Below are 26,189 nucleotides of genomic sequence, written 5' to 3'. Positions count from 1 at the left end.
TTAAAAAAAGTGCATGAAGCTATAAAACAATTTGTTGTTGTTGTTTAAAAGCAGAGGCTTTGTTCTTTCGTTTGATATGCTATGTTGCATGGTCAAATATTCAGACAGCATTTAAAAAATGTCAAATAGACTGGCGGTTGATTGCAACTTAAAAAAAAAAAAGCACTGGCGGGGAAAGAGATAATATGACTTCTAACTTGTGCATTTATTGTTGTGTTCAGTTTTCTTTGTTGATGCCTTCAAAACCTATCTGACCGGTTAGGTTTTAACTGATCAGGAAGATTCCTCTAAAAATAATTTTCAGTAAATTGAATTGTGCCATGCGTTGTAACCAAGAGCAGCAGGTGTGTAGCCAGGGGGCTGGAAATCCCACACAAGCTCCACCCATACAGCGAAACCTAAATAAATTTACTCCACACACACCTTCAGCAGTCTTACCGTGCCCGTTACAACATCTAAAAGAAAACAAGATTTGACAAAGCACCTCAATGAGGAGTCTGTGAAATACATTACCAAAGTAGGTAAGTCAGTTTTTATTCTAAGGAAAAGTTTTATGAGTGAATTATGCATGAGTGAGTTTAAAATGAAGTCATATGACATTACCTGTTTTCACATGCTACAAAACCTGCGGCCTTACAAAAAGTACCTGTACCATGTTACAGTTGTAGGCTATGTGGGTGCTTTGATACATAACATAAATAGCCTACCATAAAGCACGGTATACAACCATGTAGGCTGCAGTGTTATGTAATTTTACATATGATTTTAATAATTCTATAGACCTTACTATCAAATAAAAATATGTATTATACATTCTAGTTACTAAATAAATCTATATAGTTTATCAAATGCAGTGGTTTCTTTTGAATTAGACATATACTATGGAAGCTTTTTCCATTAAAACTAAGTAAATGCAAATTTGTATTCTCAGATTTCTAAGTATACTGGGCTTGTAGTTCTGTTTACTCTTATTGAGTAGCATATTAAATACTTTTTTCCCACATAGTTTTACATTTTAAAATGTTTGTAAAGAAAACGGATATGTTCCTATTCGGAGCAGGCTATGTGAATTTTGTGTAGTCCACTAGTAGGACTAGACCCAAATATTTCTTTAGTGGGTTGGTATTCAATTTTCAATTTTGGGACTCTTTGTAATGATTACGATTTATTTTTGCTTGGTGCAGTCCTGAAAAGTTGCCATATGGTGGTCTGCACATCTAGTAAGTTATCTGAAGTAAAGATAAAGCGTCTAACGGGTCTACCTGCATTCATTCTAATGGCTTGTTTTCCCCCACGGCATATGGCGAATATAACGTTTTTGTAAGCATTCCCAGTAATGCCGACCAAGTCTATAGGTGGGGTACATTGTAACATGTGAGGGGCACATTGTAACATGACCAAATGAAAGCTTAAAATGTTACTTGATACAAAATACAAAAAAAAAAAAAAAATCCAAGACAAACTAAAATATTAATACAATTATTAACTTTTGCAAATAAAATAATGGCTTTTTTATAAAAAAAAATATACACATTTTTGAGTTTGACAACAAACACTGCAAAACACAGCTATACAGCATACTTCAAAACATAAAAATAATTAATAACTTCTGAACATTGACTCTCAGTCATTATTCACCTCTTTCTGATGGCTTCTCAACAGAATTCATAAAAGTATAGAATATAATATCATTGTTCTAGTAAGTTTCCATAGAATTAATCACAAAGTGTGGTTTGTTTTGTTTAAAAATCTTATAAATGTTTGAGGTGGCAAGGTGGGTCTTGTACCCCACACACGGGGTAAAAGTCAAAGTCATAACGCAAAGTCATATCTTTTGAATAAAATGTAAGTTAATACTTGTTCAGAACAATCACTTTAGCAAAGTTTTTAAATAAATAAATACATTTAAAAAAATAAATTTTTATTAAAGGTGTCATGAACTGGCTTTTTAATTTTTTTATCTGAGGTCAAACCCGCGCTGAAGACTTGGAAGTAAATGCCCACGGCTAGAATTGGATAAGATTTGCATATTTAATGGGTTTTCCACTCCCCTGTCAGTACACGTGAGGATTTGTTTTGCGCGAGTGTAAGAAAGGTGATAGCCCGTCTGAAAAACACATATAAGCGCCGGGACTTTGGGCTTTGCGAGTCCGAGTCTGTTCACAAATTAACCAATATGTCACAGGGTGTTTTGGTGTTGGTTCATGTCCATGTTTCAGGTTTTCAGTTTATCATGTTCAATGTCATGTTTACTGTCATGTTTCTAAGCTTGTCATGTTCTGTCAGGTTTCCTGGTCTTGTCATGTGATTCCCATCCCCTCATGTGATCTTGTCGTGTTCTGTCATTGGTTCATTGTTTAATCACTGTTCACAGGTGTCACTTGTCTAGTCATTTGTATTTAAGCCCTCATGTTTGCCATGTGTCTTGGTTTGTTATTGAATGTGAAACCCGCTGTGTTGGTGAGTGTGTGGTTTGTCCTAGCCAAGCCAAGTTTGTATTGCCAACAGTGATGGTTGATCCAAAATGAGCGGATGCCTGCGGTCACCCGCGGTTACGAGTCATCCAAAAATATTTTTTATGATATTCGGGTCGTGGTCGGTCGGGTCGTCAATAAATCCTTATTTACTTTTTCAATGTTGAGCGTTATTAACTTTTGAATAAATGCTGACGCGGGACAAAATGCCCAAATTCCCAACACGTTGAACTGAGCAATGCCATTGTACCATTTTAATAGTATATATAATAGTAATGTATTTTCTAAGAGGGGGCGGAATTTTTGCTGGGAAAGTCGGGGGAGAGACGCACACTTCAATTAGACTGGATAAACACATGCAGCATCTTAATTGTTAAGAAAATGAAACGAAATAAATATATCAAGCCTTTACATAACACTAGGCTATATCATACAGCATTCAGAAAAAGAACAGTTTGCGCTCCAAGGGCTTTCACACTTTTCCAAAAGTGGGCCTTCTCTCAGTTGACCTGTTGATGAATTCTTCAAGCAGGGTCGAAACATAAACATCGCGTTCATCAATAATATGCATCTAAAAAGCTGAAATGGAATGGCCCAATGACACTACGATGAGTATTTACTACTTTTAAAAAATGTGGGTCAGGAAGCAGGTCAGGTACAATATTTTCTTCTTTTTTTGCAGTCCAAGTTGCGGGCGGGTTAGTTGAAAACGTTGGTCGGGTGCGGGTTGTTTATACATTGACCCGCGCATCACTGATTGCCAAGTCTTTTGTTTTATGTTTTGGATTTTGATTTGTGTTAAGCTTTATGTTGAATAAATGAACTGCACTTGGGTTCAGCAACTTGCCTCTTCAGTGGATGATTGTGGTGGAGGATTATGTCCAGGACTTTTGTGAACCGTGTCACCTGGTTGGTTTTAATGATGTTGCCCTGAAGGACATTTGAACTTTTGGCCCCTTGAACTGCCGTTACCGCCATGGCTGCCCACGGCTCCTGATCCGCCATGAAGTTACTTTTCAGATTTTGATTAAATATTACCACGGCAAACCTTTTTTTTTCTTCTGTGTATTAACTTGCACGGATTAATTGTTCACCCTAGACCTGTAATGTTTGCTAACAAAGTAAATAAGCGAAATGGCGAAATATGACCTGTTTGGCTATCCATACGGTGCTCCTTTAGCCCCGTTGTATACGTCTCGTTTATAACTATATAAGCTAAATAAATCACTCTCTTTCCTGCTGTAGGTCTATTTCAGTTTGAAGTGACAAATCCTCAAACATCACTGATGACTATGCAACGGAAGCGTCACCGATACATCACCGCGCTCTTGAGCTCCACGATTATCATGTTGTTCCTGTACTTTCAAAACTCAGAAATGGTTTTGACGTACAGTTCTTACATTTTTGTCTCGGAGCAAGCTCTGTGCGGATGCCATATCTGTGTGGCAGACCAAGGAAATAGTAGCTGGTTCAGTGAACGTTACAAACCGACCGTTCCTCTTCTGCTCAACAGCACCAACAGTGTTTTACATGCAAATGTCTCCATTTGGTGGAAGGTAAGAAAGTTTGCTTCAAAATAAATTTGCATTTACTTTGAATGTGCCTACCCCCAAAATTAAGATTTTGGTATTTTTTTAAAAGTTTTTGAAAGAAGTCTCTTATATTCAAGATTATGAAAATACAGTTAACACAGTAATATTGTGGAATATTTGAAAGAACTGTTTTCTGTTTGAATATATTTTAAAATGTAGTTTATTCCTCTGAAAACCGTGTTTAATATTTTTGTGATGATAGTCATTCAGTTTAATGCATCGTTGCTTAATACGTTTTTTTTTCCTACTGACCCCAAAAAATTGAACAATATGTATATGCAATTCTACCATTATTAATTGATATTTTAATGTAAATATTGATTAACATTTGAATATTTTCAAATGGTGTTTTAGAGACAACAAGCAACTAAAAAAACTATTGAAAATTTGACTTTTTACTAAAAACCTCATATGGAGATACTGACCTTGTTACAAAAAGCCCCAGTCTATATTCTTCATTCATAGTGCCTAGACACTACATTCATAGACACTACAAACCTGTATCCCAGTAGTCAATAATTGTATCCCTTAAAACTCCACCAACTGATCACCAAAATTACATATTTAAAAAAAAAAAATCTTCCCGTGAATTCCTTAAAATCGCTTGAATGTAACTCTACACCCTTGCTTCATTTAGTATATGTGGTTTCATGAATATTCTAATTAGCCCCGCCTCCATTCACTCGCACCAGCTCAGATATCCACTCGCTCAACTTTACTCAAGTTACTGTAGTAAACGCTGCACAATGGTATCGCTCTTTACAACGTCGGGACACATAACGGTAATTAATATGATTAGCCATTAGCTTGACTACATATTCAAACAGCTAATAATGTGTTTCTAATGTTACACAAACCATGTTCCCGTTTGCCATCTCAGTCTGCCTTCTAAAAATCTGTATCCTTAACATCATAGAACGTCAGTGAAGAAAGGCATGTAGTTCATCATAACATCGTAGTATAAATCATATACATAATTTGCCCGCTATATAGCGAAATGCACATGATTTTTCACATCAACAGAAAAAATTAGAAAAATACTGGTGTATGGCTTCTCTTGAGACTCTCCTGCTTCAGAGAATAGTTAATGGTATGCTAAAGCCCACCCACACGTTGACATGATTGGATACAAGGTAGTTTGTGACGTCTTTAAACCGTGTTTTTGAGACTGTATTTGGTTCACTTGACTTTTAAGGAGAAAATACTCATCAATGCTGTTGACTTTGCATATGATTTGTCTGAAAGCGTACTAAAAACACCACATAGACATATAAACACTTGATTTTCACCAAAGGGTGTTTTAAAATAGTACACTCCTGTAAAAACTTTTACAAGAGGGAATAATATAGTTAATTCTGGTCCTAACTGGTTAAATAATGTCACACAGGAGCTTCAAGATGTACCCAACGTCAGCAACTACACAGAGGTGGTGGACCAGCTGTTTTCTCTCTTCCCCGATGAAGAACACTACTCAGACGCTGGTCCAGAACGCTGCAGAACCTGTGCTGTGGTGGGAAACTCTGGGAACCTCCTGGGATCCAACTATGGGCCTCTCATAGATTTCCATGACTTTGTAATAAGGTAGTATATTAGATAATGTCAGGCTGAAGATTCTTTATCAGCATTGATGGTTCCATAAAGAACCTTTAACATCCATGGAACCTTTCCATTACACAAAAGGTTCTTTAGATAGTTAAAATGCTCTTCAGAAAGTTTTTTTTAAAAAGTTTAATAGTCTAAAAAGCCTGTTTCAACTATAAAGAACCTTTTATCCAATGAAAAGTTTCTATGTTCTTCATGGAACCATAGATGGCAATTAAGAATCTTTACCCCCGTTTCCACCAAAATTACCCGGAACAATTTGTCCCAGGAACTCTTTTTCCCTCAGACCTGCTGCTGTCTGTGTTTCCATAGCGGTCTAAAGTACTGTGAAGATTAGTCCGGTGACGTAGGACTGCGTGCGACTTTCCAGAGCCCACTGGATTTCATCCTCCGCAAATACATTTAATAAAGCCTGAACCTCGTTGTCGGCCCATCGGCCGTATTTTTTTTATCTCCATTGTTGATTTGAATAGCAAACGACTCTTACTGCACGCACCGCAACAGACTTTTAAGTTGAAATAAAATTCCGCATGAGCTCAACCAATCAGCATGTTCAGCGCCCAAGTCCCACCCTCGAAAGTTCCTGAACTTTGAAAAAGTACTACCTCGCAAGCAGGGCCGTTTTGAGGGGGAAATCTTTACCCGGAACTTTATTTAGACCCCGGTTCCTGCGGTTGAAACACACTGAGTACCACCCCAAAGTCCCTAGTTCCTGGGGAAAGTTCCCATGGTGGAAACGCGGCTTTTATTTTTAACCGTCTGGGGTTCTTCATTTATGGGTCACACTCAGGACCTTCGGTTCAAAAATGACCCGGAGGGCGGGATTTAGATAAAAAAGATTTGAGTAAAATCAATTTTATGATTTATAATGAATATTTATGCAATAATTATGACCCATTTTTTCCCCATTGAATATGATAAAAAATGTGTGTGTGTGTATATATATATATATACTCATTTTAGAGTCAAGCCTAGGCCGCATTAAAGCAATTTTTTAAATGAGATCGGTGCCATCCGGTGGACACATTGAGCATTTTTATCACGCAATAGCACATTTTTACCACTATAGTGGATCTTGCGTTTAATAAAATTTTTTTTAAAAATCGTAGCTTCATCGGAACTTATACCCCTTTTCCACCAAAGCAGAGCCAGAGCTAGATCGGAGCCAGAGCCTAGTTTCAAATCGGTTCTTTGTGTTTCCACACCCAAAGCTCCAGCTCCGAGCCAGGAAAAGTGGTTCTTAAGTAGCACCAAAACATTGCTGGGCTAGAACAGGGCTAGAAGTAAGAACCGATTACGTCAGGCGCTGGGGGCGGGGTCAACAAGACGAACACAAACTTGAGATCCGCCATGTTTGAAATAGCAGCTAATGGAGCTAACAGCTGCTGTTCGTTTGTAATCTCCGTCTATACAAATTACGGCGAACTACAAGAATGCGTTGGATTCGCTGTGTTTGCGTTGTGTTTTGATGCCGATGTAGGATCGTAAAGCCATGTGAATGAATAGTAACGCAACGTTTGCATTGTTGATGGAAGGCTTGTTCGCAGCGGTGCTGTGCAGAGACCGATCGCCGTATGATAACGAGTCCAGCGAGAGCATATGACTCCTTATGCTTTTGATTCACTCATGCTGTTTTTTTATATCATACGTGGATCGGTCTGCGCAGTGACGATGCATCTCGCACAAGCCTGGTGTGTGTGTGTGTTTCCCGCTGCCCAGGGTTGCCAGCAGGTTTTCACAACAAACCCGCCCAATTGCTACTCAAAACAAGCCCAATCGCGTTCCAGGGGGGGGGGATTCCCCAGTAAAAATCACATTTGGGGGTAAAATATGTGTTTTTTGGCATGATTACCTACTAAAATTCGCAATATGGGGCTAAATATCACACAATTGGGGTCGCTTCGTCCCGCGGACATAAAAAAAACAGCCCGCGGCAAAACCACAGACTTGGCAACATTGCCGCTGCCTCGCTAGCGTTGCTGAGAGAGATGAGACGTAAACAGTGACGTAAGACATGGCTCTGTTGTGGCTCTCAGCCCGTGGAAAAGCAAACCGGTTCTTAGAAGGCTCCTCAGTCGAACCAACTATGAACTGGGACTAGCTCTGGCTCTGAATTAGCTCTAGCACTGCCTTGGGGGAAAAGGGGTATTAGTGACTTTATTGGTACTTGGTATTTGAACACCCAAAAAAATTGGGGACAGGATTTGAAAAGTCTAAGTGGTCGTAAAAAAATAGTCACACTCAGGACCTTCGGGTCAAAAATGACCCCCATAGGAAATGAATGGGAAATTAGTTTTTTTGTGCATACAATCTACAAATCAGCCAGGATGCAGAAAAAAAGGACTCAACAGTGAAGGGGTGAATCTCTAAAACATCAAGAGTGCAAAACAGACAAAAAAAACTTGCACACACTTATACACACAAAAACACACGCACACACAAATTAACGCATGCCATTCCAAAAGCTAATTGTGTTTTTGTGTGTGTGGTTTTTTTTTTTTGTCTGTTTTGCACTCTTGATGTTTTAGAGATTCACCCCTTCACTGTTGAGTCCTTTTTTTCTGCATCCTGGCTGATTTGTAGATTGTATGCACAAAAAAACTGCCAATTTCCCATTCATTTCCTATGGAGGTCATTTTTGACCCGAAGGTCCTGAGTGTGACTATTTTTTTTAACGACCACTTAGACTTTTCAAATCCTGTCCCCAATTTTTTGGGGTGTTCATATACCAAGTACCAATAAAGTCTTGGACCATTCCGATGAAGCTACGATTTTTAACATTTAAAAAAAAAAAAAAAAAATGAAATGACCGAAGAACCCCAGAGGGTTAAGAGTGTACAAAAACCCAATTTTTGGAATCTTTATATCTAAGAGTGAATAATGAAGCTTTCAACCATCAGATTCAGAATCGATGGAACAGATGTGCAATTAATGACAGAGGCTGTTGTTGTATGATTCAAGAAACGAATAAGATGTGACCTAAACTACTTTCAAAAGGTGCCTTAAAGGCTTTTCATTACAATATCATGAATACCTCAATCTCCTGTGTGTTTTTCTCTCAGGATAAATAAAGGCCCGACAAAGGGTTATGAGAAGAATGTGGGAAATAAGACCACTCACCGGATTTTGTATCCTGAGAGCGCTGTGGACTTGGACGAAAACACCCATCTGGTGTTTTTTCCCTTCAAGGTTCTGGACATGCAGTGGCTTATCAGTGCTTTCACCACAAAGAACATCACACAGTAAGAATTAAACCAGAGATGGTCTTATGATTAAGAGATACAAGGGTCCGTGGCTCTACCACTGGAGAAAGCGCGATGACCAAATTGAATCACATGAGCCTTGATAACCAATCATATTACAGCCTTGACGTCATTGAGTTTCTTTTAGAGATGTGCGACAGTCAATGGGCGAATTCCAAGTTTTTGCGCCATTTAAGGGCACTTTGGGAAGGGGGCTCCATTTGTAGGGGCGTTCCTAACAAGAGTGAACACGCATAGTGATGCTCACTTCCGGTTGAAATTTGCCCCGTATGAGAAATAGTAAGAGTAGTATGCTAGTATTAGTATCAGTATTAGTATCAGATGTCAAGCTTAAAGCGTCATGGCAGAGCATTAAAGTCGACTAGTCTGTGCAACCCCTAGCTAGTATGCTGTTCTGAATTCAGCAAGCTTTTCGGTCATGTCTGAATTAAAAAAGAACCGGTTCTAACTGTTCTAAATTCTCATTCTCTAAGTTTTCTGCGGTTATCCTCAGCTCAATCGATTCCTTTTGATTTGTTAATTTCGAACCGGTTCTTTGGTTCAATCACACGTCTGGATGCTTATTGGCTAATTCTGGCCTATATTGGTGTTTATTGAAGGGTGAAGAAATACCAAAATATCAATATAGTAGCATTCATATCAAAAATCTTTTTGTTCTGCTCTATTTTTAACATCATGAGACAACGTCTTTGCTCAGGACACTGTTTTTTTTACAGAGTTATCATGTTTTATATAACTATCTGACCTTTTTATAAGCTGACAGCAGGCACGTGCACAGGGGGGGGCTTTGGGTGCTCGAGCCCCTGCCCTTTTTCAAAATGAATCAAAAGTGCCCCTCTCAGACAAATATCAATGATAATATCGTGGTCAATAAAACTAAATAAATGTGATTATTATAACATGACAATGTTTACAATAGTAACGAACGGCTCAAAAGTTGGACAATTTCTGTTGAGGCGTTGCCATAACGCGTTGCTATGGGTTGCGTTGCGTGCGTTTTGATTGACAGCTGATTTTCCACTGTTCGGAAACGGCTCTCGAGCCAAATATGGTCCTTTCATAGAGTGTGTGGCCTCGCGGGAAAAAAGTAAACCATTATTTTTTTTTTTCATCCATAATCAGAGCTAATGTGTTGATTTAATTACAAATCTATATATTAGCTATATATTTTAAAGTATTACACAATTCACCAATGCCCGTTTGTCATGTATATACACCAACCAATCGTGATCTGGCAAAGCAAGTTCAAATTCCATTGGGCGATGTAAAGTGGAGCGATAATTTTCTGTTCTTATTCATAAATCGGTTGAAAATTACATGGACAGACGAACTAACGTTTGTGGAACAATTTCCTGCGGTTTGTCTCATTTTATAAATTGCATCACTGACAAAATGGATTTTAACTGACAACAAACAAATCCCTGCACAAAACCATTCAGCAGCAAAAGTCGCATTAATGGTAAGTAGTGTTAAATTCACTTGTATTTATGTAGCCTATATTGATACACCGTTTACTATTTCATGAAACTATCAAAGTTAACAACCCAAGTGCCACCGGCACCTACAGGCCTATTGAGCTAAGTGTAGGCTGGCCAAATGGTTACATGAAAGGACTTATTACCATTTTTTAATATTATGCAGCATTATGAAAGAAGTCTCTTATGTTCATCAAGCCTGCATTTATTTAATAAAAAACAGCAATATTGCGAAATATATTAAAATAATGGTTTTCTATTTTAAAATAATTTAAAATATAATTTATTCCTGTGATCACAGCTGTATTTTCAGCATCATTACTCCACTCTTCAGTGTCACATGATCATTCAGAAATCATTCTAATATGTCTTAGATAACATATCTAATATGTCAATGATGGAAACGTCTCGGTTACGTATGTAACCCTCGTTCCCTGAGGAGGGAACGGAGACGTACGTTAGTGACTAACGAATGGGGGTTTCGCCTAGAAGCCAATTACCTTTGAGGTGTTTAACAGCGCCCAATGGCGTGCCAATGCCATGGGCATGCGGAATTTGCATGCGTAACTCCGCCCCACCGCGTGGGTATATAAGGAAGTACGCTGGCAACATCGCATTATGTATCTGCTGCGGAGCCAAGATCTGAACTCCGCGTTCCAGCAGCACAGCTGATGTGGCTGAGCAACGTACGTCTCCGTTCCCTCCTCAGGGAACGAGGGTTACATACGTAACCGAGACGTTCCCTTTCGTTCAGTCACTACGACGTACGTTAGTGACTAACGAATGGGGGTTCCAGTATAACCGCGCCACTCAGCTGTCATCCAGTGCCCTGCGTAAGTGTGAGATCCCGCCACTTAAGGCCGTAGGACTCCCACTTATCACGGGATTACCAAGGTACACTGGGAAGCATATCCCAGTGAGGGAATGCCAATGATGCCTACCCGTGGGGAGGACTTAGAGAGTACACATATGACCCGCTGTGGGCTGCATATGGGAAACTCTAGGGTACCAGCCGAAGGTGGATTTTTAACCCTAGGGGTGGCAGGGGCTTGCCAAGGGAAAGACACCTGCTCACTGAGGAGGCTTACGGTGGAAATACTCGTGTGGGGGTCGCCGGCGGGAACCATGCACACGGGGCACCTGGCCGGACATGAGGGTCTGAGCTCGAAACGGCAGACTGAACTGATGTCGGCATCGACAGTGCTGGAGGAGCTCAGGGCTCTCGGGGAGCTCACCTGAGGAGAATATCGCACGTATCCAGTCCGTGGAGTGGAGTGGCGAGCAAGCGAAGACACCTAGAACCTGGTCCATTACCGGCCCCTCTGGGGGGCGAGTACATAGTCGGACACTGGCTCCACTCAGAGATTGTAGAATCTGGCGAATGTGTTGGGTGTCGCCCAGCCTGCAGCTCTGCAGATGTCTGTTAGCGAGGCGCCATGCGCTAGAGCCCTCACACCAAGGGGACATGGTCGACCTTGCTGCTGGTAAGCCAAAACAATGGACTCCACTATCCAGTGAGACAACCTCTGCTTTGAGAGAGCTCTTCCCTTCCGCTCTCCACCATAACAAACAAAGAGCTGGTCTGAGGTCCTGAAACACTGCGTCATGTCTACGTAAGCGCGGAGAGCGCGTACTGGACAGAGCAATGCCAAGGCTGGGTCTGCCTCCTCCAAAGGCAGCGCTTGCAGGTTCACTACCTGATCTCCGAAGGGAGTGGTAGGAACCTTGGGCACATATCCAGGCCGGGGTCTCAAGGTCACGTGAGAGTTAGCCGGCCCGAATACTAGGCATGCTTCGTCAACTGAAAAAGCCTGCAGGTCCCCGACCCTCTTAAGAGAGGCCAATGCAGTCAGCAGAGCCGTCTTCATTGACAGGAACTTAATGTCAACCGACCGCAAAGGCTCAAAGGGAGGCCTCTGCAGAGCACTTAGGACTACTGAAAGGTCCCAAGAGGGAACGAGAGGAGAGCGAGGAGGATTCAGTCTCCTCGCTCCCCTCAGAAACCTGATGATCAAGTCGTGCTGACTTACCTTTTTGTCTCCCAAGAGGTCGTGATGGGCAGATATTGCAGCCACATACACTTTGAGGGTGGAGGGAGACAGCCTTCGCTCCAGCCCCTCTTGGAGAAACTCAAGCACAGACCTGATCGGGCAATTCCAGGGGTCTTCTTGGCGGGAAGAGCACCAGGTGACGAAGAGGTTCCACTTCAACGCATAGAGGTGTCGTGTAGACTCTGCCCTAGCGGAAGTGATGGTGGCGGCCACCGTAGGTGGCAGGCCACTCAAACCTGCCGCGTCCCGTCCAGAAGCCACACGTGGAGCTTCCAGAGCGCTGGACGCGGGTGCCATAGGGTGCCCCGTCTCTGAGAGAGGAGGTCCGGTCTCAGAGGGATAGGCCAGGGAGGGGCTGTCGCAAGGAGTAGCAGTTCTGAGAACCAGGTCTGGCCGTGCCAATACGGGGCGACCAACATGACCTGCTCCTTGTCCTCCCTGATCTTGCACAGTACCCGTGCGAGAAGGCTCACTGGGGGAAACGCATATAAGCGTAGGCCCTGGGGCCAGCTGTGCGCCAGTGCATCTGTGCCGAGCGTGCCCTCGGTCAGGGAATAGTACAGGCTGCAGTGGGAAGAGTCTTGGGAGGCAAACAGATCTACCTGTGCGTCGCCGAACTGTTCCCCAATCAGCTGGACCGTCTGGGGATGGAGTCTCCATTCTCCAGGAAGTGGCTGAATCCGTGAGAGCTCGTCGGCTGCACGGTTCAGGTCTCCCGGGATGTGGATAGCACGAAGGGACCTCAGGTGCTTCTGACTCCATAAAACGAGATGGCGGGCGAGTTGAGACATACGGCGGGAGCGTAGACCGCCCTGGTGGTTGATGTACGCTACTGTGGCCGTGTTGTCTGTCCGGACAAGTACGTGTTGACCCCTCAGCAACGCTCGGAAGCGGTGCAGGGCGAACCGTACTGCCAGCAACTCGAGGCAATTGACATGCAGAAGGCGCTGGGGTCCTGTCCAGGAGCCCGCGGCTGCTTGTCCATTGCACATGGCACCCCAGCCCGTGGAGGAGGCATCCGTTGATACAACAACATGCCTGGAAACTCGTTCTAAGGACACGCCGGCCCGTAGAAAACTGAGGTTCGACCACGGAGCGAGTGTCTGTAAGCAGGCCCGGGTTATTTGGACCCGGAGCGTGCCAGACCGCCACGCCCATCTCGGGAATCGATCGCGAAGCCAGTGCTGAAGCGGTCTCATATGTAGCAATCCGAGCGGCGTTACCGCGGCTGCAGATGCCATATGCCCCAGGAGCCTCTGAAAATGTTTCAGTGGAACCGCACTCTTGCTCTCGATTTGACGGAGGCAAGTCAGCAAAGACTGCGCGCGCTCGCTCGTAAGCTGCGCGCACATGGCGACCGAGTCGATCTCCATACCGAGAAAAGAGATCCTCTGCACGGGGCAAAGTTTGCTCTTCTCCCAGTTGACCCGAAGGCCCAGACAGGCTAAGTGGTGGAGAACCAGATCTCTGTGTTCGCAAACCTGCTCTCGAGAGTGACTGAGTATGAGCCAGTCGTCGAGGTAGTTCAGGATGCGAACCCCGTGCTGCCGTAGGGGCGCAAGGGCTGCCTCGGCAATCTTCGTAAAGACGCGAGGGGACAGAGATAGCCCGAATGGGAGGACCGCGTACTGGTATGCCCGCCCCTCGAAAGCAAACCGTAGGAACGGTTCTGTGTCGAGGTAGGATGGAGACATGAAAGTAGGCGTCCTTCAGGTCGATCGCTGCAAACCAATCGTCGGGACGAACGCATTCGAAAAGGCGTTTCGCTGTCAACATCTTGAACGGAAACTTGTGAAGGTAACGGTTCAAGATGCGCAGGTCCAGGATTGGTCTCAACCCACCGGTCTTTTTGGGTACAATGAAGTAGGGGCTGTAAAACCCCGACTTCATCTCGGCTGGAGGGACAGGTTCGATTGCACCCTTCGCCAGTAGGGTGGCAACCTCCGCTCGCATGACAGGGGCATTGGCCCCGACCATAGTAAAGCGGACTCCCCGGAAACAGGGAGGAACCTGCGCGAACTGAATCGCGTAGCCGCACCTGACTGTCTTCGCGACCCAGCGGGACAGCCCTGGAATCTGAAGCCAGGCTCCCAGGAACTGCACCAGCGGGGTCATTCGGACTACAGGTGTACCCGGTGTGGGGCAGCGATGCAGCGTTACCGACCCGGACAAGGGAGGCTGTTGGGCGTCCCGGTGTGGGGGTGCGGTTAACTGCTGGGCGAAGTTGTGTTAATCTGTTAATCTGTTGGGCAAAGTTTTCAACCGCTCCGCCGAAGAGGCCAGCCTGGGATATGGGGGCATCGAGGAAACGTGTCCGCTCGGTGTCCCGCATATCGGTCAGGTTTAGCCACAGGTGTCGCTCCTGGACCACATTTGTGGACATCACTTGACCCAGGGAGCGTGCGGTCACCTTCGTCGCCCGGAGAGCGAGGTCGGTGGCGGCACGCAGCTCATTTAAGAGCCCCGGATCAACTGGTCGAGCAGCTCGGGAAAGAAAGGTATTGAGGGCGGGGACTGACGTGAGTCAGCGCGGGCCCCCAGATACCAATCATCGAGCCGCGAGCGTTCGGGACAGGGCGGAGGGTTCCACTCTATCCCTAGACTCGCGGCTGCCCGAGACAGCATGGCTGTCAGCTCTGGGTCCGACTCGGGCAATGCTGGCGCGCCCGAAGGCGGCAGCACAGCCGAGTCATCATCCTCAGAGGACTCGAGCCCACCTTGTGATGCGGTGACCGACATCGCGTCATCTTCCGGAGCGCCAAACGAAATGCGCGGGGGAGCCGGAGCTGGCCCCGCGATTTCAGCCTGGACACTCGCGGGTTGCGGAACGCTAGAGGGAGGTGTGGCCCGAGGCATGAGCGTCGGGGCTTTGTTCCACACCGTAACCCTCAGGTCACCCTGACCACCAGCCGAAGTACCGGCCACGGGGGGCACGGTAGATCGGGGTGTGGTTGAGGGGACTCTCACTTCATTACGAAGATCCTTGAGTCTTGACCGCAGGACCGCGATGGTCATGTTCCCGCAGTGGGAACATGACTCATCCACGAACGCTGCTTGAGCATGTTGAACGCCCAAGCATACCAAGCAGAGATCGTGCCCATCAAAAGAATTCAGCGACCGGCCACACCCAGAAGTACACGGGCGAGACATCCTGAAAAGGACGTGCCACGTGTAAGCTCTTTTATGAGAGGAAGCTTCGCAGAGACGTCGAAGCGCCCAGGGACCACACACCAGCTGTCAGACGGACCACTGCGCAGATCAGCAGGCAGGCAGTATGCGATCACTGGAACGCGCCGTAGATCCAACGCCTCTGGAAAGCTGCTCGTCTCGAAGGCTTGACAAAGACTCAGTTGTAGGCTTGAAAGAGTGAAGAGGTTCTCTTGGCTCCAAAGCAGAAACATAATGCGATGTTGCCAGCGTACTTCCTTATATACCCACGCGGTGGGGCGGAGTTACGCATGCAAATTCCGCATGCCCATGGCATTGGCATGCCATTGGGCGCTGTTAAACACCTCGAAGGTAATTGGCTTCTAGGCGAAACCCCCATTCGTTAGTCACTAACGTACGTCGTAGTGACTGAACGAAAGGGAACTGTGATACTATTTTCAAGATTCTTTGATTAATAAAAAGTTAAAAAGAACATAATGTAATATTTCACAATATTAGGCTACTGTTTTTTCTGTATTTTTGATTAAATAAATGCAGGCTTGATGAGCATAAGGAGATATATATATATATATATATAAATAATGTGTATTAGATTAGATTAAACTTTATTGTCATTACACAAGTTTACACACATTACACAAGCGCTTTCATCATTCTAATAAACCTGTGGAGCAACTTAGGATCCCAAAGAATGAAATGGATAATTTTCAAAGGGCAGTACAGCAGACCAAATGGACAAATATATTTACTGGGACCAACATAGAAGAAGTCAGCAAGATGTTTGCCATTAAGCTACAAAGTCTAGTTAAGGAGTTCACTAGAAAGGTAAAAGGTAAAAATAAAAAAAATGCTCTTCCTTGGCTCAGTAAGGATATATTTAATCTGATGAAAGAAAGAGACTCTGCTTTAAAAAGATCATTAAAAACTAAGTTAAATAGTGATAGGATTAGGTTCACTTCATTACGTAATCAAGTAATCAAAGTGATCAGAAAAGCAAAAGCCAATTTTTTTATAACAATTATTAATGAGGGAAAGGGTAACACAAAGTTGATCTGGGAACAGATTAAGAATTTAATGGGAATTAGCCACAGGCTTAGAAACCAGCTAGAGTTGAACCTGAAAAGTAAATGAATACAAGATCCAGTACAAATAGCTGTTGCTTTTAATGAATATTTTATCAATTCTGTGGATGAAATCGCGCAGAATTTTCCTCTAACAACTGTAGATATTGCTAAAATAGATGAAACTAAGCCTTCTTTTTGTATTCAACCGATTTCTGAAATTAAAACTCAGGCAATTATTAATTCTCTTAAAAACTCAACAGCAAAAGATATTTATGGAATGGATTCTAAAATGCTTAAATCCCTGAATGAACATCTAGCCTACCCTATCACACAAATTATTAACCAGTCAGTATTAGAGGGGATATTTCCAACTATTTGGAAGACTGCAATTGTAACTCCCATATTTAAGTCAAATGACCCTCTGAACATATCTAACTACCGTCCAATTAGTATTCTACCTGTGGTCTCCAAGGTTGTTGAAAAATATGTATCAGAGCAGCTTGTCTCTTTCCTTAATAATAGTCCATTTACTCTTCACCCGATGCAGTTTGGTTTCAGAGCCCATCACTCTGCAGAAACAGCTAACTGTTTCTTTTTAGAGACTGTACGAGCAATGGTTGACAAGGGAGGTGTTGTTGGTGCTGTGTTCTTAGACCTTCGTAAAGCTTTTGACACAGTCAACCATCAGGTCCTTCTTGCTAAACTCTCTACTTTTAATTTCTCTCCTTCTGCAATTAAATGGATCAAGTCATATTTAACTGGTAGAACTCAATATGTTTCTGTGAATAACCATCGTTCATCAGTTCTTAATTTATTCACAGGCGTACCACAAGGATCTATACTTGGCCCGCTTTTGTTTAGTCTATATATTAATAATCTGCCATCAGTTTGCCCTGATATTAATACACTAATGTATGCGGATGACACTGTCATTTATGTGCATGCCAAAACAAAACATCTGGCTGCTGCCAAACTGACCATAGCTATGGATCAGATCACCAATTGGCTAAATCGTTCGTGTCTCCAATTAAATGTAGATAAAACTGTGGGAATGTTTTTCACAAAGAGGCAATGTAACCTTGTGTCAAATATAACAATTTCGGGTCAAAACATTAGTATCGTGCCACAATTTAGGTATTTGGGCGTAATTATTGACTCTAATCTTTCTTTTAAAGCACATATTAAGAAAGTGTGCAATAGGGTCAAGTTTATCTTAGCTAATTTTAGATATATTAGAAATGCACTTACTTTTAATGCTGCCAAATTATGTATGGATGCCATGATTATGTCACATCTAACATATTGTCTGACAAGCTGGGGACAAATTAACAAATTATCACTAAAACCATTAGCAATTCTTTATAAAAAAACTCTTAAAGTCTTGGACCAGAAGCCTAACAGTTCACATCATTGTATTATTCTTAATAACCACAAACTGCTAAGCTGGGAAGATGTAATCAAATATAAAAACATCTGTCTGGTCTATAAAATCTTCCATAATACTGCTCCTGCTCCCTTAAATTCACTCATAATCCAACGTAATAATAGCAGTCAGAGCACCAGAAGCACTACACGAGGGGACCTTCTTATCCCATTCAGGAAAAGCACATTTGGTCAATTATCATTTTCTGTCACAGCAATACGAAACTGGAACTCATTGCCCATTAAAATAAAAGACATACATACGTATTCCTCGTTTACTACACACCTTAACTGGCTGTCCGACAATTATAACTGCACACATTAATCTGACAGATGGGATGTGTTTGTGATGTGACATGGTCATGTTGCTGCCATTAGACTTTTGTTGCCTGCCTCAATGTTAGGTCTTGTGTCTCAATGTGGCTTTTGTATGATTATTTTGTACGCAAATTTGAACTGTTTTAATGCATGAACTGCTTTTATGTCTTTGCAATTGGTGCTTGTTTGTTTGTGCTTGTATTGTTTGTTTGTCTTTGCAACTGGTGCTTGTTTGTTTGTGCTTGCCTCAAGTGTGTGTGTGTCACACATTTGTACATCTTACACCATCTTGCTTAGCCCTGTTGTAAATATAATTGTAATTTATTTTACTTGATGTATGCCTATTAACAACTGGCCGGGGACTACAGCTGGAAATTAGCCGTAGAGGCTAAAGCTGCTCTTTTTATAAAAAAGGGACTGTCCACGTCATTATAAACTAATAAACTAAACTAAACTAAACTAAGTACAGGTACAAGGCAACGAAATGCAGTAAGAGGCTGGTTCGCCCGAACAGGGTGTGTATATATATATATATATATATATATATATATATATATATATATATATATATATATATATATATATATATATATATATATATATATATATATATAATATTTACATATTGCCCCTTTTTTACATTTGAGCCCCTGCCCCTGACGAACTCTCTGCACGGCCCTGGCTGACAGTATGATCAAATGCAAACTATTCAGCAGTAGTTTCAGCCATACACTGATCAGGCATAACATTATGACCTAATATTGTGTTGCTCCCCCTTTTGGTGCCAAAACAGCCCTGATATGACACGGAAAACAGTCTCGACAAGTCGAGCCACAAACGCTGTGCTAAGTGATGAACTGTGACTTGGAATCTCATATGGTCCGTTGTTTCGGGAAGAAAGCACTGAACACAACAGAGAAAATAAATAAATAAAAAGATTTTTTTTTAAATCTGAACGCAACAGAGACTAGTGCTTCCAAAGGATACGCACTAAAGAGATGGCGGATTATTCAACCGTGGCTCGACTTGTCGAGACTGTTTTCCAAGATGGCTCCTGTCTGTATACATGTAATGTACTGTCTTTATAAAGTATCTTCTTATTAAACTGTTTGTACACTTACAAAGTTCTCAATGCTTCGGTTTGCATGTAGGGACCCTCATTATGCTACCGTGTTAGTGTGAGGCTATTTTGAGCTATGTTAGTGGTATTAACTAGCGATTTAATTTTACTTATTCTATGCCCATATACTAGCGTTATAAGCTAATCTGTTTTTAGAGATAAAACTCTTTACATTCGATTTTCATGAAAACGCATCCCAGAGAATGATTTACTCGGTAACCATGTGTTAATTACCCCTAGGTTCATTTTTCACCTGGAGTTGTCCTTTAAAAGCAATACTTAAATGCATTATGTCCATCTGTATAATAAAGCTAACAGCACTGACATTTCATTTTTAAATGATTTTTTAAAACCTGAATTTTGATCAAAATGTATTTGTTTACTCAGAACATACACAGAAGTTCCATCTACAATCAAAGCAAATAAGGACAAGGTGAATAACACAGACCTTCACATGAAATCAGCCAATCTGTCAAATGTCGATCTGTTTTGATTTACATGGTTTTTATTAGCTTTACCTGAATGAAACAGTGTCCTGATTTATTTCTGTCGTTGTTTTTAGGTGATGATCCTCCACCCTGAATTCATCAAATACGTGCATGATAACTGGGCAGAAGGTCATGGCAGATATCCATCCACTGGTTTCTTAACGCTGATATTCGCTCTTCACATCTGTGACAAGGTACAACTCCCGTTCTATCTCAAGCGTGGCATTGTTGTTGTTTTTGAGGGCGTGTCAGTTTATACAAGGACCTAAAAGGGATCATGAATGAGCCCAGAGCAATGTTTGAACAAAAACAAAGGGCCTTTCAGGAAAGTGTTAGTATTGAAGTGCTGAACCATGGCATTGGTGGTTAGCATTGTACGTGCACTGTATCTGTCTGAAAGTAAAACTTTGATATAAAGTTTGAAATTCAATTCACAATTTTATTGTTGTGAGATTTAAAGTTGCAAAAAAGAAAAATATGAGTAGAGTTGCTATTATGTGAAATAAATTGACACTGTAAGATTTTTAAAATGACTTTTTAAACAAATGATAAAACTGGCTTCTGTATTTTTGCTCAATAAAAATAGAAAAAAGGAATTATATTTTTTCAAAAAGAGGGTTTTTATTTTTACATTGTAATGATTTAAAAAGTTTTCATGAATAATAAAACTTTTCTTTACAATGACAGAGAAACTATTAACGCTCAGATAACTCTTTCTCTTACAGGTGAATGTTTTTGGGTTTGGAGCTACGAGTGACAGAAACTGGCATCATTATTTTGATGAAACATTGGCTCAATTTGAAAGCATAATTCATGGTGCGGACTTTGAAAATAAAACAATCAATTGGCTCCAACAGGACAACAAGATTATGATGTACAAGGGATGGACATGAAACAGGTTCTTGGAGAAACACTACCTTTGTACTGCACAACTTTGACACAAATGGATTTCTTGATGACTTGATATTTTATAATATTGATTTCATAATGTCTAAATGTAAATTAAAAAGCAAAATGTGTGTTCCGCTGCCGCTTTCTACTGGTTTTGAACCCACGATCTACAGATAGGCCTCATCCATGATGTTTCCCCACTGAAGCTCCCTTAATCTGGGTTGTGGCAAGCCGAAATAGCGACAAACATCTTAAGGGTAGTCCAGTTGAAAGGCGCTCTTGAAGAAACTTCAGTACTGAACTAACCGGGCAGTCGGCTGGGATAAGATGGTGTTGCTCACACCACGATGAGAAAAGACTGCATTTAAGGGTATACAGCTTTCTAGGAAAAGGAGCCCTAGCGTTGAGAATGATATCGACAACATCAGTTGAGAGACCATAATCTATGAGCTGTGCCATCAAGTGCCAGACCCACAGTTTCCAAATCTCCGGTCGGGGATGAAAGACTGTCCCCCGAGCCTGGGACAGAAGGTCCCTCCTGGTCGGAGTCTCCCAAGGAGAGCCTTCCAGGAGAAATCAGGTCCGCTAATAAGAAACAGGCTATTAATATTAGCAGCAACCCCTCCTGATGGACCCTCGCTAGAACGGCCGGGAGCAGGCCTCGGCCACATCTGTACCATGGCATTCAGGCCCAGATGAGATGGAGGATTTAGAGAAAATCAAATGGGACAGTGGGCTGACTCCTCAGAGATGAACAAGTCCACTTCTGCCCTGTCGAACTTCTTCCATATGGACTCCACTATTTGAGAATGGAGTTGCCAATCCCCAGGCTTCAGAGGTGCTGCAACAACCTGAACAGGGGGCGCAAACACAACCTGCCCTGTTGATTTATATAGGTTCCTCCCTCCCTCCTGGAGCTAGGCGTAGGACGGGAGGTCGAAGGGCCAGCCTGCTGGACACGGCAAAGGATAAACAGCTGGAACGCCTCAAACTCACCAGAGTTTCTTCATCGCCTGAAACCTGTACTAACAGCATAGCAAAACAGGCCAGACAGCGAAACTGGGGTGGAAAAGCTTTCTCCTTTTCTTTAATTCCCGAAAGATTGAGGCACAGATTCCTCTCCGTAGCCACCAAAGGAGCCATAGAACGGCCAATGACACGGGCCGCCTGCTTGGAGGCACGTAGAGACAAATCTGTGACCCTGTGGAGTTTTTTCTCCCGTTCAGTGCTTAATCCCTCGCCGACGTCAAGTTCTTCAAGATCAGCCTGGTAGGCCTGTAACACCAGCTTTACCTGCAGCCTCGTATGCCTTGCCAACTCGTGAAGATGTGATTCTGCCCGGTCAGACTCTTTAATGCCGATGCCGATGCAGGATAGAGATAGCCCGTAATCGTCTCTTCTACCCGAGGCATCGACTTATACCTGTGCTATGATCCAATGTCGCAGGATTATGAACACATGCAGCAGAATATGGCTTTCCACAACTTCAAGATCTCGTTATGAAGATCTTCCAAATCCAGAGCGGGACCCTAGGTCAGGGGTGTTCAAAGTCCGGCCCACGGGCCAAATGCGGCCCAGGGAGGAATTTCAAACGGCCCGCTGCGTGCCTATTAAAATATATTCTATGTGGCCCGCCACGGATAATGCACTAATCCTGCAGTTTCACGCTGTCAACGCAAGGTGGCAGTACTATATTTTAGGCCAGGGAAATGGCGCCAAAAGCGGCTCTGCGCGACTCGCGAGCTCTGACTCTGAACGCTCTGAACAAATGTGTTTACCAGCTGAGTGTCTCGATCACGCGCCCACTAAACAGCCCATGAGAAGTGTTCGAGTTCGGCGCAGAGGTCTCTGGAACGAGCTGCGAATCTCTCTGTGATTTGTTTTCATTTAAATCCAGTTAAACAGCGCTGACTTAATCAACAACACTAACATGCAAATCAGCTGAGCCGATTCAGTTAAAATACTTTTCAAACAACATTTATCATGGATTTACCGTGGTAATTTGTCAGAAATGAAGGTTAATATCTAAATTTTTTATTTTATTTAATTTGTAAATGTATTAAATGAGTAATAAAGGCCAAATTGCAGACTTTTTTTTCCGTCATAAACTTGCAGTTTTGTGCATTTGTATTTATGTTTATAGACTAAACACTATAAAGCCATTCTAGATATAGAAATAATATTTATTTTTACTTTTTGCCATGTGTGCACTGCAAAACATGCTCTTACTTAGTATTTTTGTCTTGTTTCTAGTATAAATATATCTAAAAACAATTAAATCAAGATGCATTTACTAGAGAAGTGCAATTACATTAGATATTTTTTCTTATTTTCTGGAAAAGAAAATGAAATTGAAGTGAGTATATATATCTGCCAATGTGATGGGAACAATAATGTTTCTGTTTGCAATCTTGTTTCAGTCCCAAACAGAAACAAGGTTATTTTTTCTAATCCATTGGCAGATAATTTAGTTTTTTTCAAGCAAAAACTCAATTCATTTAGATTTTCTTTCCACCAGGAATCAAGAAAAAATATGTAATTTTCCTTAGTACAAGCATCTTGATGTAAAAAAATTTTGATATTTGGACTGGAAAAAAGAAATACTAAAGTAAGAAAAGTATTTTTTGTAATGTGGTTTTACCTGTGGTGATGTAAATAGAGCACTCGTTCAATTTAAATAAGAATAGAGTTCTAACTCAGTAATAATATTTAAATTTCACCCATTGAAACCTTTTGCTTGATGGAAGTTTTACAGATATTTTTAAATATCTATACATTTACATCTCAAGCTACTGTCAGCTCAAGCTTTTGTCAAATGTCATATATTTTATATATATATATATATATATATATATATATATATATATATATATATATATATATATATATATATATATATATATATATATATATATATATATATATATATATATATATATATATATATATATATATATATATATATATATATATATATACAGCGAGGAAAATAAGTATTTGAACACCCTGCTATTTTGCAAGTTCTCCCACTTAGAAATCATGGAGGGGTCTGAAATTGTCATCGTAGGTGCATGTCCACTGTGAGAGACAATCTAAAAAAAAAAATCCAGAAATCACAATGTATGATTTTTTAACTATTTATTTGTATGATACAGCTGAAAATAAGTATTTAAACACCAGAGAAAATCAATGTTGATATTTGGTACAGTAGCCTTTGTTTGCAATTACAGAGGTCAAACGTTTCCTGTAGTTTTTCACCAGGTTTGCACACACTGCAGGAGGGATTTTGGCCCACTCCTCCACACAGATCTTCTCTAAATCAGTCAGGTTTCTGGCCTGTCGCTGAGAAACACAGAGTTTGAGCTCCCTCCAAAGATTCTCTATTGGGTTTAGGTCTGGAGACTGGCTAGGCCACGCCAGAACCTTGATATGCTTCTTACAGAGCCACTCCTTTGTTTTCCTGGCTGTGTGCTTCGGGTCATTGTCATGTTAGAAGACCCAGCCTCGACCCATTTTCAATGCTCTAACTGAGGGAAGGAGGTTGTTCCCCAAAATCTCACAATACATGGCCCGGTCATCCACTGCTTAATACAGTGCAGTCGCCCTGTCCCATGTGCAGAAAAACACCCCCAAAGCATGATGCTACCACCCCCATGCTTCACAGTAGGGATGGTGTTCTTGGGATGGTACTCATCATTCTTCTTCCTCCAAACACGTTTAGTGGAATTATGACCAAAAAGTTCTATTTTGGTCTCATCTGACCACATGACTTTCTCCCATGACTCCTCTGGATCATCCAAATGGTCATTGGCAAACTTAAGACGGGCCTGGACATGTGCTGGTTTAAGCAGGGGAACCTTCCGTGCCATGCATGATTTCAAACCATGACGTCTTAGTGTATTACCAAAAGTAACCTTGGAAACAGTGGTCCCAGCTCTTTTCAGGTCATTGACCAGCTCCTCCCGTGTAGTTCTGGGCTGATTTCTCACCTTTCTTAGCATCATTGAGACCCCACGAGGTGAGATCTTGCATGGAGCCCCAGTCCGAGGGAGATTGACAGTCATGTTTAGCTTCTTCCATTTTCTAATGATTGCTCCAACAGTGGACCTTTTTTCACCAAGCTGCTTGGCAATTTCCCCGTAGCCCTTTCCAGCCTTGTGGAGGTGTACAATTTTGTCTCTAGTGTCTTTGGACAGCTCTTTGGTCTTGGCGGTGCATCTAAGGTGCATCTAATTTAGGATAATAAATTGAGTGGAGGTGGACATTTTAAAGGCAGACTAACAGGTCTTTGAGGGTCAGAATTCTAGCTGATAGACAGGTGTTCAAATACTTATTTGCAGCTGTATCATACAAATAAATAGTTAAAAAATCATACATTGTGATTTCTGGATTTTTTTTTTAGATTGTCTCTCACAGTGGACATGCACCTACGATGACAATTTCCGACCCCTCCATGATTTCTAAGTGGGAGAACTTGCAAAATAGCAGGGTGTTCACTTATTTATTTATAATACTTATTTTCCTCAATGTATATATATGTATATATATATATATATATATATATATATATATATATATATATATATATATATATATATAAAATAGAAAAGGGACTGGCCCCTGGGTATGTCCACAACATTGAATGTGGCCCCCTTTTAAAAAAGTTTGGACACCACTGCCCTAGGTAGTCTAGGTAGAGTGAGAGAAAGAGTGGTGCTCTTCTAACAGCTCCATCTGCGAGCCCCATGATCTAAGTCAATGTGCAGCCTCGGCAGATGTGGAACCCGAACCACGGGGTGCAGATGAAATTCCCTTTGTCATCAAAGTGGGTGAGGTGGAAATAGAGCTCCCTTACAGTAAAACGCTCACAGTGAGGGCAGTCAGCTCCCTCGAGAGCTGATCGAGTGTGCTCCGCTCCAAGACAAAGAACACAACTACACCGTTCCCATATTGTCAACACCATGATGCGCCGTTGAAGTAAATGCCTTGCCTCAAATAATTTAAGTCATCTCTGATAAGACTGTTAGGCCTGAAACATTTTAAAGTTATGTGATTAAGTGAGAGAATCAATATTGGTTTTGTTTATTTGGCTATAAGCCCTTGTGTACATTACGCTGTAATATGAGACGTGCTTTTGTTATTGGGTCTAAAATTGCTGAAAGAATAGGTAAATGCCTGTTTTATTAGGTGAGCAATGTGCAATGTGAACAATGAGTTTAGTTTTCATCCCATAGGCTATACTATCACCCATGTGTGTAAAC

At 42.0% G+C, this 26,189-nt stretch overlaps 1 protein-coding gene across 1 annotated transcript; it reads left to right on the top strand.

The window, feature by feature from the left end:
* The first annotated feature begins 388 nt into the window (after nucleotides 1–388).
* On the top strand, nucleotides 389–23,033 carry LOC307133375 (CMP-N-acetylneuraminate-beta-galactosamide-alpha-2,3-sialyltransferase 1-like). The gene is made up of 7 exons (XM_079828437.1): nucleotides 389–517; nucleotides 3,720–4,030; nucleotides 5,454–5,647; nucleotides 8,731–8,910; nucleotides 19,937–19,982; nucleotides 20,112–20,231; nucleotides 20,763–23,033. The coding sequence occupies exons 2-7, from the start codon at nucleotides 3,761–3,763 to the stop codon at nucleotides 20,928–20,930; spliced, it is 978 nt and encodes a 325-aa protein (XP_079684563.1). The 5' UTR covers nucleotides 389–517; nucleotides 3,720–3,760; the 3' UTR covers nucleotides 20,931–23,033.
* Nucleotides 23,034–26,189: the final 3,156 nt, after the last annotated feature.

This window comes from Gobio gobio (genome assembly GCF_949357685.1).
Source record: "Gobio gobio genome assembly, chromosome: 11".
In the NCBI taxonomy this organism is placed as follows: domain Eukaryota; kingdom Metazoa; phylum Chordata; class Actinopteri; order Cypriniformes; family Gobionidae; genus Gobio; species Gobio gobio.
This window is presented reverse-complemented; position numbering and strand designations above follow the sequence as displayed.

Bases quoted from the DNA above. Each gene is read 5' to 3' on its own strand.
- LOC307133375 (XM_079828437.1), top strand. From the start codon at position 3,761: ATGACTATGCAACGGAAGCGTCACCGATACATCACCGCGCTCTTGAGC. The intron at 4,031-5,453 runs GTAAGAAAGTTT...AATGTCACACAG, and splicing joins ATGTCTCCATTTGGTGGAAG to GAGCTTCAAGATGTACCCAA. The intron at 8,911-19,936 runs GTAAGAATTAAA...TTGTTTACTCAG, and splicing joins ACCACAAAGAACATCACACA to AACATACACAGAAGTTCCAT.